This window comes from Cebus imitator, unplaced genomic scaffold (assembly GCF_001604975.1).
Source record: "Cebus imitator isolate Cc_AM_T3 unplaced genomic scaffold, Cebus_imitator-1.0 Scaffold385, whole genome shotgun sequence".
Classification (NCBI taxonomy): Eukaryota; Metazoa; Chordata; class Mammalia; order Primates; family Cebidae; genus Cebus; species Cebus imitator.
Genome location: NW_016107700.1, coordinates 1,880,864 through 1,892,755, shown reverse-complemented (window position 1 = coordinate 1,892,755; position 11,892 = coordinate 1,880,864). Strand labels below are relative to the sequence as shown.

General features: G+C 44.9%; 1 protein-coding gene across 1 annotated transcript in view; it reads left to right on the top strand.

Annotated features, from left to right (window-relative positions):
- Window positions 1–11,648, top strand: part of PPIE (peptidylprolyl isomerase E) — a 16,211-nt gene extending 4,563 nt beyond the window's left edge. Inside the window, exons 5-10 of the mRNA XM_017507975.2 lie at window positions 1,188–1,269; window positions 1,802–1,902; window positions 3,304–3,427; window positions 7,187–7,372; window positions 10,856–10,998; window positions 11,231–11,648. Of these exons, the coding sequence (XP_017363464.1) occupies window positions 1,188–1,269; window positions 1,802–1,902; window positions 3,304–3,427; window positions 7,187–7,372; window positions 10,856–10,998; window positions 11,231–11,299 (705 nt within the window). The 3' untranslated portion in view covers window positions 11,300–11,648. The remainder of the gene's footprint in view (window positions 1–1,187; window positions 1,270–1,801; window positions 1,903–3,303; window positions 3,428–7,186; window positions 7,373–10,855; window positions 10,999–11,230) is intronic.
- The last annotated feature ends 244 nt before the right edge of the window (window positions 11,649–11,892 follow it).

Below are 11,892 nucleotides of genomic sequence, written 5' to 3'. Positions count from 1 at the left end.
CTCTGAAGCCCAGGCTGGAGTCTAATGATGTGCAATCTTTGCTCACCGCAACCTCTGCCTCCTGGGTTCAAGTGATTCTCTTGCCTCAGCCTCCCGAATAGCTGGGATCACAGGCATGTGCCATCACACGTGGCTAAGTTTTATATTTTTAGTAGAGATGGGGTTTCACCATGTTGGCCAGGCTGGTCTTGAACTCCTGACCTCAGGTGATCCACCTGTCTCAGCCAAAGTGCTAGAATTAAAGGCATGAGCCACCGCGCCCAGCCTGTTACATTTCTTTCTACTAGTTAATGCATAGTTAATCCTGAATATTAATTGTAAGAAACTTATTTTTAGTTTCATTAGTTTCCCAATCAAACCTTTTATAATTTTCACTTTTACCATGAAATCTTCATCACTACTTTAAGTGGATTCACATTAAGTGACCTTTCCTGATACTGATATTATCTTTAGATAATGAAATGTTCTTTTATTCCTTGTTCTGTTATCCATTCACCAAACGTATTCCTCAGCTGTCAGAGATCATTTTTCTTTCACTTCAGAGCTTATCTTTGCTGGGTGTGGTGGCTTATGCTGGTAGTCCCAGCACTTTGGGAAGCTGAGGTGGGTGGATCACCTGAGGTCAGGAGTTCGAGACAAGCCTGACCAATATGGAGAAACCCCATCTCTACTAAAAATACAAAAAATTAGCTGGGTGTGGCAGCGCATGCCTATAATCCCAGCTACTTGGGAGGCTGAGGCAGGAGAATCGCTTGAACCTGGTAGGCGGAGGTTACAAGTTTGAGCCATTGCACTCCAGCCTGGATAACAAGAGCAAAACTCCATCTCAAACCCTCTCCCCCCACAAAAAAAAACAAAATGGAAACAAAGCTTATCTTGACTTTTGAAGGTGAACTCAGATACTGGGAAACTGCATTTATTCTTGTAATTTTGGAGTGTTCTGAACCCAGAGTTACTTTTGGTAATAGAGGTCTTTGTGTGCTGGTATGAAAGAAAGGTGGGTGTGTGATGGTTCTAGAGTTCCCTGCAAGTCACAGGTGGCTTTGGGGTGGGTGCATAGCTTACTGGTAGGGGCTCAGGGATTAACGGAGGACAAATCATGAGTGCGTCTCAGAAGTATATGGAAAGCTGGCTGGCTCTCTGTTAACCTAAGAGAGTTTAAGCAGCTGGATTTTCAATCTTTACAGAATGAATCTGAGCTTTTTGGACGTACAATTCGTGTCAATTTGGCTAAACCAATGAGAATTAAGGAAGGCTCTTCCAGGCCAGGTGAGTAGGAGCAACTTCTAGATTCCCTGTGATGTTCAGCAATTTGGCCTTAGTTGCATTTTTTGTCTCTATTTACTTGGAAGTCAGTGCTCTAAATGCTGCTTCCTGGTAGATAGGAGTAGATGATGGTTCACGTCGGGAGGGGCATGCACCACCTTTGTAGGGAAACAAAAAGTGAGTTTGAGCTTCTCAGCAAAGCCAGAGTAATTGTTTTTGTTATGAGAGAAATTCCTGCTTGATCTCATCTTTCCCAGTTTTCTTGATATTCCATTCTTGGGGTACTCCATCAAGGGCTGAAACCAGCAAAGGCTATACCTTTGCTTTCAGCATACCTACTTACCTTAGCCCTACTGAGAGCTGGACTTAATGGCCAACATTCTGGGTGGGAACTTTCCTTACCCCTGGGAGTTCTCAGTGGGGAATTGTCTGGCATAGAGGCCACATAGCATCTTCCACTTTGCTGACCAAAGCAGATACTTTTCAGTTCAAGCTGATAGCTTGAATTAACATTTGTTTGATTCTTTTCTTTCAGTTTGGTCAGATGATGACTGGTTGAAGAAGTTTTCTGGGAAGACACTTGAAGAGAATAAAGAGGAAGAAGGGTCAGAGCCTCCCAAAGCAGAGACCCAGGAGGTGAGAATGAAGTCTCCTGCTTTTAGAGGACAGGCTGGCACTGTCTGCAGGAGACTTTTTTTTTTTTTTCAAGTTTTAATGGAAATTTGCAGATACATATATACCAAAGTGGAGGGAATGAATAATGAATTCTTAGTACTTTGGTAAAGTCAGTATTGAGTGAATTTGAGGGCAAAGCTTTGGGTCTCTCGTCCACGTTGTGTTCTATGTGATGAGTGTCTCAGCTCTGCTCAGGTATGGATTTGTGATTGTCTGAGGTGCTGCTCTTCATCCCTCCTGATCAGTCCCCCTCCTTCACTGAGGAGTTTGGCATGAGGCTCATGGTCTTCCTATTCCTGTGCTAATGCAGGGGTGACAGGATAGGGTAGTGCTACCTTCCTTTACCCTGTACATGGGTTCATGGTTCTCCAGTCCTAAGAGAACCTACTGGGGCACTGCCCCCTGATTCTCAGCATAGGTCTCTGACAGTTGCTTCTTGGACTTCCCCTCCTCCAGGTACCTTGTGAGTGTTGTCATTCTTCTGTATTTCTTTGTTGGCTCATGGTTTCTGTCTTTTCTCTCAGCTGAAACAGTAGCAGTCAGTCTGTAATTTTATGCAGCCTCTCTTATGCTGTTGACCTTCATGGTCTGTTTCTAGTCCTGAGCTTCAGATATTTCTGCCTGCAAGTCTCATAGGCAGCCTAAGTTTGCCTAAAATGAATCCCCAGCTTCTCTAATCCTGTCTTCTGTGATCTCAGTCTTGGCTAATTTGCTACCATTCATCCACACATTGGCCCAAGCCAAAAATTTGGATGGAAAGCAGAACTCATAAAGTGGCCATCACACTCAGTGGAGTCCCCCTGAATCCCCCTGTATCCTCTGCTTAGTCTTATCTACTTAGAGCACAAAGCAAGGCCCAGCATCCTCCACTGTCTTCTGAGCACTTAGATCTGAGCAAGAGGGCTGCCGCCTTGCTTCTATGTAGCCAGCCGTGTGTGCAGGGCCAAGCATAGGGGAGGAGGTGGTGGGACATGGTCTGCCTAACTAGAGGACAGTGTGTGGGCTGGAATTGGCATTTGAAGATGTTGAGAGTTGTGGATCATAGGCCAGAAAAGCGCTGTTCTGTGACTGTAAAGCAAGAGGAGGAAGCCGATACGTCTGAGGGCAAGCCTGATGAGATGACATGCCTGTGTGTGGGGCTCAGGTTAGCCAGTACTGAGGTCTCCTGTCACTGGGCATCCAGCTGGGCGCCACGACTGTGGCCCCTGCCTCCTGCAGCCCTGTCAAGGCCAAGGCCTTCCCCGTCAGCACTTGCTCCAGCCTGCTTATTGGAGCTGTGTTCTGGATGGGTGTGTAGAATACTCAGCTCCTACTTGGGGCATCAGGGAGCTCTCTCTAACTAGCAATTTCTTCTGCACCTAGGGAGAGCCTGCTGCTAAAAAGGCCCGGTCAAATCCTCAGGTGTATATGGACATCAAGATTGGGAACAAGCCGGCCGGCCGAATCCAGATGCTCCTGCGTTCCGATGTTGTGCCCATGACAGCAGGTGAGTGGGACGCCGGGGTCAGGAAGGCGGGAGGCTGGTGGCTGAGCAGTGAGCCTTTCCCAGGTTCTTGCCACTTTACTTCTTGTGCCCTTGATATTGCTTCTGACCTAAGTTGATTTGAGGCATCTCAGATCCTGGGATCTAGTAACAGATGAGTCAGAGCAGGTGTTTTTGAAGCTTTATAAGTGCTGGCTTACTACTTTTTAATAATCATTTTTTTAAAATACAAATAAATAATGTATTTTTTTTTTAAAAAAAGAATACCATACACATATATTCCAATAATAATTAAGACAATAAATTGAAAACTTAAGTTGTTTTCCCTCCTCTACATCCAGTCCTGAATTCTAGAAGTAACTAGTGCTTTTATTGAGTATTCTTTGTAACTTATTAAATATTGACTCTATTTATTCTCTTTTTAATATAAATTTTATTATTATCTAGACATATAAAGAGTGAATTCAACTTTACAAAGCTTGTTTTGGAAAAACAGTCATCCCCTGGTGCTGTCCCTATGCCCTGCTGCCAACACCATTTGCTGTTCCTCAGAGGAGCCGATTTCAACTCTTATGTCTTTTGATTTTTATTTCCATGTTGATAGATAACAGGTTTATATTTCTACTTCCTGTTTTCCATTTTAAGCATTATCTTCTGATTTTCTACTTCAGAGGATGAGGAATTAGTTTTTAAAAATCCCCTTCTCTGCCCCTGTATAGGTACCATAATTTTGGTTAGGTCCTAAATTATTTTAACAATGTAGGCACCATGTGATAACTTCCTTTCATGCACAGCATTTTGTTTTGCCTGGAATCGATAATTGCCTTGTTTGTGCAGTTTTTGATGTAATCATTCCTGATTTTCTCCCAGATTATCCTGCTGGGGGCTTTGCATCCAGGTGTCTGCATCTTGTTAAGCAGAGATGAGGGCAGGGCTGAATGCCTCAACATTCAGTATATAAGCTTTCATGTAATCTCTACTTGTCGTTACATACCTCAGCCCTTACTACGTGTAGGATATCCTAGTCCAGAGACCCCCTGCTTTAACCTACTGAAGACTAGACCCCCAGCTGGCTACCAGGTGGGGGAGGGTGGCCCCCAGCTGCAGAGTCAGGGAGAGGAGCCCAAGGATTAACCACTTTCTTATACAGGCTTTCAGCCAAACTTACGGTCTCCAGGATTACCTGCACCTGTTTCTCTGAGCTTTTGGAGTGCAAACTGAGTTGCTTCTTGGCTTTTACCAGCTTAATATTCAGCTTTCTTGGGTCTGCTTTATCATTTAGGACTCATCTATTTGTTTTGTAATTTCAGAAATGTTCGTTGCTATTGTCTCTTCCTCCCCGATTTTTAAGTTTTAAAATGTACATTTTGTTTGCATTAATTACTGTTAATTAATTAATTTCGCTGTTGAAAATTTTTTGATCACCCTAAACAAAACCTCTTATTTTATTTATTTTATTATTTTATTTTATTCTTTGAGATGGAGTCTCACTCTGTTACCCAGGCTGGAGTGCCCTGGCACGATCTCGGCTCACTGCAGCCTCTACCTCTCAGGTTCAAGCGATTCTCCTGCCTTAGCCTCCTGAGGAGGTGGGATTACAGGCATGCACCACCATGCCTGGCTAATTTTTGTCTTTTTAGTAGAGACGGGGTTTCACCATGTTTGTCAGGCTGGTCTCAAACTCCTGACCTTGTGATCTGCCCGCCTCGGCCTCCCAAACTGCTGGGATTACAGGCATGAGCCACCATGCCCAGCCCAAAACCTCTTATTGTTAAAGGTACCTATTAAACAATAACTCCCCATTTTCTTCTCCCCTTAGCTTCTGATAACCTCTAATCTTTGTGTCTATGAATTGGCCTATCCTAGATTTTTCATGTAAGTGGAATCACACAATAGCTATCCTTTTTCATGCCTTATTTTGCATAGCATAATGGTTTCAAGGTTCTTCCATTACCATTTAGCAGTGCTGCATACCTTTTTATGGCTGAATAATATTGTTATATTTGGAATAAATATCTTGTTTATTCATTTATTGATGGATACTTGCACATTGTTTTCATCTTTTGACTTATTTGTAAATAATCCGGTGTGAATATCCACATATATGTTTAAATCCCTATTTTCAATTCTTTTAGATATATATGCCTAGGAGTGGAAATGCTTAGTCATATGGTAACTCTATATTTAACTTTTTGTGGAAATGCCAAACTATTTTCCCTAGTGGCTGGGTTATTTTACATTTCTACTAGCAATGTATGAATGTTTCAATTTTTTCACGTCTTCTTTTTCTTTCTTTTTTTTTTTTTTTTTGAGATGGTGTCTTGCACTGTCGCCCAGGCTGGAGTACAGTGATGCCATATTGGCTCACTGCAGCCTCCATCTTCTGGGTTCAAGTGATTCTCGTGCCTCAGCCTCCCAAGTAGCTGAGATTAAAGGCGCCTGCCACCATGCCCAGCTAATTTTTTGTTTTTAGTAGAAATGGGGTTTCACCATCTTGGCCAGGCCGGTCTCACACTCCTGACCTCGTGATCCACCTCCCTCGGCCTCCCAAAGTGCTGGGATTACAGGTGTTAGCCACTGTGCCCGGCCAACATCTTCTCTTAACAGTTGTGAAATGGTATCTCATTGTAGTTTTTATTTTTATTCCCTACTGACTAATGATGTTGAGCATCTTTTCATGTGTTTGTTGGCCATTTGTATATCTTCTTTGGAGAAATATCTCTTCAAATCTTTGGCTCATTTATTAACTGGATTGTTTGGGTTTTTTTTTGTCTGTCTGTTTGTTTTGAGAGACAGGGTCTTGCTCTGTCTCCCAGGCTGGAGTGCAGTGGCGAGGTCATGGCTTACTATAGCTTTGGACCCTTGACCTCCAGTGATCCTCCTCCCTTGGCCTCCCAAAGCACTGGGATTACATCATGCCTGGCCTTTTTGTTGTTGAATTATAAGAGTTCATTATACATTTTGGATATTAAACCCTTATTAAATATGATTTGCAAATAAGCATTCTCCCATTCTGTGGGTTGCTTTGCCCTCTACTGGTATAGTTCTTTGATGCATGTCTTAAAATTTGATAAAATCTAATTATCTATTTTTTCTTTTACCTATGCTTTTGGTGTGATATTTAAGAAACCATTGCCAAATCCAGAGTCATGAAGATTTGCCCATATGTTTTCTTCTAAGATCCTTTGTTTTTTATTTTAAAGAATCAGTTTGCTACGTGGTTTTGGAAGGGAACAGAGCTAGTATATGTATATTCAATCCCCTTTCATCAGAATCTCCTATAGCAGCAGGAGATTCTGTCTCCTGCAGAGTAGTGGCTCACACCTGTAATCCTAGCACTTTGGGAGGCCGAGGTGGGCGGATCATCTGAGGTCAGGAGTTCCAGACCAGCTTGACCAGCATGGTAAAACCCCGTCTCTACTGAAAATACAGAATTAGCCAGGTGTATGGCGCACACCCGTAGTCCCAGCCACTCGGGAGGCTGAGGCAGGGGAATGGCTTGAGCCCAGGAGGTGGAGGCTGCAGTGAACTGAGATTGCGCCATTGCATTCCAGCCTAAGTAACAAGAGTGAAACTGTGTCTCAAAACAAAAGAATCCCTTTTGGTCCTTACAAGGTTAGTACTGCAAGGGTATATTATAATGAGTGTCTCTTATTTTTAAACAAAAATATGAACATTAAACAAAACAGTTTTTCTGAGGTTTTGCTTGTTTTATTTTGTTTTATTTTTTAACCTCAGCGCTCTTTCCTTTTTCAATTCCAGAGAATTTCCGCTGCCTGTGCACCCATGAAAAGGGCTTTGGCTTTAAGGGAAGCAGCTTCCACCGCATCATCCCCCAGTTCATGTGCCAGGGCGGTGATTTCACAAACCACAATGGTACTGGAGGCAAGTCCATCTATGGGAAGAAATTCGATGATGAAAACTTTATCCTCAAGCACACGGGACCAGGTAGGAGCCAGTTGGCATATGGTGGCAAGGGAGACTGGGCGAGGGTGGGATGGCCATGCAGGACGGAAGGGCGGGCTGTGGTTCTGGCTGAGGGACGAAGAGTCTGGAGGAGACACAGCCACCAGACACCGGAGAAGCATGCAGCCTCTCTAGGGTGGCATCAGCTTGCTTACATTCAGGTACTATCCATCCCCAGCCATGTCCACACTTTCTCTTAACCCACCTTGGATTCTGTAGTCTGCCGTTGCATGCTCTTATGCCCTCAACCCCACTACTCTCCCTGCCTCCGCCATCAGATTTACTTAGTAAAATCTCAGTGGTTAGTCCCGCACCAATGAGAGAAGAAACACAGAATTGTACTGAACGATCCCATTTGAAATTTGTAACTATAGTTCTTAAGGGGGCCCTGGCCAACCTGACCAGATTTCCCCACTTGATGCTCAGTCCCAATCAGAGATGATGTGTCCACGCCTGTCTTTACTCCTGAAGCCCTCATATCATCACCTTCCTGCCTCATCTAATGCTTTGCCTCCTGCATCTCTCTACTCGTGCATGCTCTGACTTTCTTCCAATTACAGAGGATGAGCTGTCTCTCCTGAGGCCAGCCCCTCCGCCTGTGGACTGGATCTTGTCCCTCTCCTCTACTTAGGAACATGGCTTCTAAAGTTGTCCCCCTCTTGTAATCCATTTCCCCTGCTCTGCTAGATCAGTCCATTAGCATGAAAGCATGCAGTTATCAACCTTTAAAAGAATCTTCGTCCTTCGACCCTTGTTCCCTCTGCAGCTATCACCCATGCCCCTGGTCCCCCTGTTAGCATAACTTCTTGAAAACATGGTACAGACTTGCTGCCTTTGCGTTTTCTGTAAGCCCTTCTAGCCAGACTTCTAGTCCCATCTCACCATTGAAACCACTCTTGCCAAAGATACCAAGTAGCAAGAGTAGTGATCATCTTATCCCACCTCCCAGACCGCATCTCGCCTCTCAGGAGCATTTCGTACTACAGGTTGAGTGTCCCTTTCCTGAAATGCTGGGACCAGAAGTATTTTGGATTTTGGAATATTTGCATTATACTTACCAGCTGAACATCCTAAATCTGAAAATCTCAATCTGAAATGCGCCAATGAGCATTTCCTTTGAACATAATGTTAGTGCTCAGGAAGTCAGATTTTGGAGCATTTTGGATTTTGGATTTTCACATTTGGGATGCTCAGCCGGTATTAGCTCTGTGCTCCTTGACTTTTCACTTGGCTGGCAGGACTCCTTCCTCCTCTCATCTCCTTTTACCTAGTTGGCTGCTTTATCTGTCTTTGCTGTCTCCTTCTTTTCCTGACCCCTAAACACTGAAGTGCCTCAGAGCCCAGTCTTTTGTTCTCCACAAGCCCGTTACCCACTGCTCCCTTTTTCTAACTGGTGGTTTGTAGGGCCCTTCTTTACTATGCTGAACTGACATGCATAGCTGACCCACATCATTATTTTAAAAATCAATATTAATCTATAATAGGGAAGAACGTCAAAGGAAATAAACAAATTTGTGTAATAAGTGAATATGTTTCTAGATGTACATGCTTAAACACAGCTGTGTCAGAACACAAAGTGAATTGTTCAGGTGTCTGCACCTATACTCAGATGCAGCAGTTAGAAATGTAGATGGGAGTGTCACCTGGCAACTTAAATACTAGGAGCAGTGATGCTGTTGGTGATATGGCCTTGTGAAATAGTAGAAAAAGTTGATTAGATTCCAAAGTAAAGAACAGTCTGTTGATTTATATAGTAGTTACATTCCTAGAAGATTCCATGCAAAACCAAAAAACTCTAAAACTTTGGGCTTATATGTATAATTGAATTATGTTTTAGGTGCAGATAACTGTAAACACATTTTTTACCTATACCAATATCTGGCAGGACATTCATTGTTTTGTTTTTGTTGTTATTGTTGTTTGGTTTTTGTTTTTTGAGACAGGGTCTCTTTCTGTTGCCTAGGCTGGAGTGCAGTGATGCAGGATGACTCACTCCAGCCTCAACCTCCTTAGCTCAAGCAGTCCTCCTGCCTCAGCCTCCCAAGTAGCTGGGATGACAGTTGCATGCCACCCATAATGCCCAGCTAATTTTTAAGTTTTTTGTAGACATGGGGTTTCAGTATATTGCCCAGGCTAGACTAGAACTCTTAGCTTCAAGTGATCCTCCCACCTCAGCCTCCCAAAGTGCTGGATTACAGGCATGAGCAGCCTGTAATCCATACCCAGCCCCTAGCAGGATGTTTGAAAGACCAAGAGGATATGAGACACTTCATTGTGCCAGACATTGCAGAACACCTAATTCCAAGCCCCCACCTGCTAAATGCCAGTGGCACCCCCACAGTATTTCTGACAGTCAAAAACACTTTCAAGCCAGGCGTGGTGGCTCATGCCTGTACACTCAACATTTTGGGAGGCTGAAGTGGCATCCCAAAGCCAAAGTATCATGTGAATTCAGGAGTTCAAGACCAGCCTGAATAACATAGTAAGACCCTGTCTCTACCAAAAAAAGAGTTAAATTAGCCAAGTGTGGTGGTGCATACCTGTAGTCCCGGCTACTTGGGAGGCTGAGGTGAGAGGATTTCTTGAACCCCAGAGATTGAGGATGCAGTGAGCTGTGATTGTACCACTGTACTCCAGCCTGGGTGACAGAGCAATCCCCATCTCAAAAAAAAAAAAAAAAATTCAAATTTCCAGAGGTTTCCTTGGGACAGGACACCAACCCCACTGAGAAGCAGTGCCCTAAGCAGTCACACCCAGTCCCAGAGCTTTCGGCAGAATCTCTTGAGTTAAGCTCGTGCATGTTGATGTCTCCATGCTGATGGCTCCCTGAGCCCAGACCCCTGTCCAACTACCTGCCTGTTGTCTTCACTGGATATCCCACAAGCATCTCACACTTCACATGTCTGAAACAGTTCTTAGTGTTCTCTCTGAAACTCTTCCTCTCCACTTCCCTGTTTCAATAAATGATGTCACTATCCACTTAGCCGCTTGGTCAGAAACTTAGGAGTCTTGTGGACACACACATACACACACACATACATACACACATGTACACAGATACACACATATACATGAACATTCTCTTAGGTGGCAAATGTCCATAAGGCCTCATTTTCCTAGCTGTCATTTTGAATAACTCTTTTCCACTGATTGTGAGCTCCACCAGGGCTGGACTGTTTTCTGCTCATCAGTGTTCCCAGAGTTTAATAGAGACCTGGTTACCAAGTAGACACTTAATTGTTAAATAAATGAATGAAGAACAGACCAGTATAAAGTGATTGAAACACCTCATTCACCATTTTATTGACTGTTAACTGAATCGAAGACAAGGTGGCCATATTTGCATGTGGTCTGCATCCCGGAGTCTGAGCCTGCCTCTCTGAAGGGCTGCTGTCAGCCTGCACAGACGTCCTTTAAGGGCTGGTAGACAGGGTTGGGGGAGCTGATGGTTGTTCTCTCCCCCAGGTCTACTCTCCATGGCCAACTCTGGCCCAAACACCAATGGCTCCCAGTTCTTCCTGACATGTGACAAGACAGACTGGCTAGATGGCAAGCACGTGGTGTTCGGAGAGATCACTGAAGGCCTGGATGTCTTGCGGCAAATTGAGGTATATGGCCAGGAACGGGCCTCCTTACCCAGGCTCTTGGAGCACAGCCCTGTGGGAGGGCTGGAGAGGTTCTGTGACCTCAGAGAGATGGCCAGGGCCTGTGTCCAGGGGGAGGGGCTGCTGCTGCCCAGGTTCCAGGGTGGAAGTGGGCAAATGGGCAGGCAGGGGTTTGCGTCCCTAAATTACTGTCAGTCTTCCCCCTCACTCCCTTATTTCTGTTCTGCCCACAAAGGCCCAGGGCAGCAAGGACGGGAAGCCAAAGCAGAAGGTGATCATCGCTGACTGTGGGGAGTACGTGTGAGGCGACATTCTCTCTGCTTCCCCCTCCGTTCTTGCCCCTGCACATCCAGGAAGGAGCTGGCAGCCTCAGAGGAGGCAGCACTGAGGGTGCTTGTTTGAAGCAAGCAGCATTTGTGGTATGAGCACTTCCTCAGCGCCCGCTTGGAGCAGCTCCTCTGCGGGCACAGCCTGGACTAGTCCCAAGCATGGCTGTGGGCCCAGGAGCCAGCACAGGTGCACCCCTCCACCATGGGCAGGCTATGCAAAAGGCCACTGGCTTTTCTCAGCATTTGCTGCTGGGCCTGTCCTGGGCCTACCAATGTGGCTCTTTAGTGTTTTCTGTGCTAAAATAAACCCTAGTTCTTATACTGCTGCTTCCTGCTAGTTCTTGGGAGCTGTCAGAGATTGTGTCTGTGGCTAAGCTGGACCCCCAAGGCAGGCTGTTGAGAGGGGAAAGCAGAGCATCTTTCCTGTAGCTTTTGTTTCCTCCCTTGGGCTGATCCCCTTCAACGTCAAGTGATGTATCTTCACGCCAGGCATCCATGTCAGGGCAGTGGAAATTAAAGACAGCTGAAAGTTCCTGTCTTTTGCTGCCTCTGCTTCTAAACCCAGCTG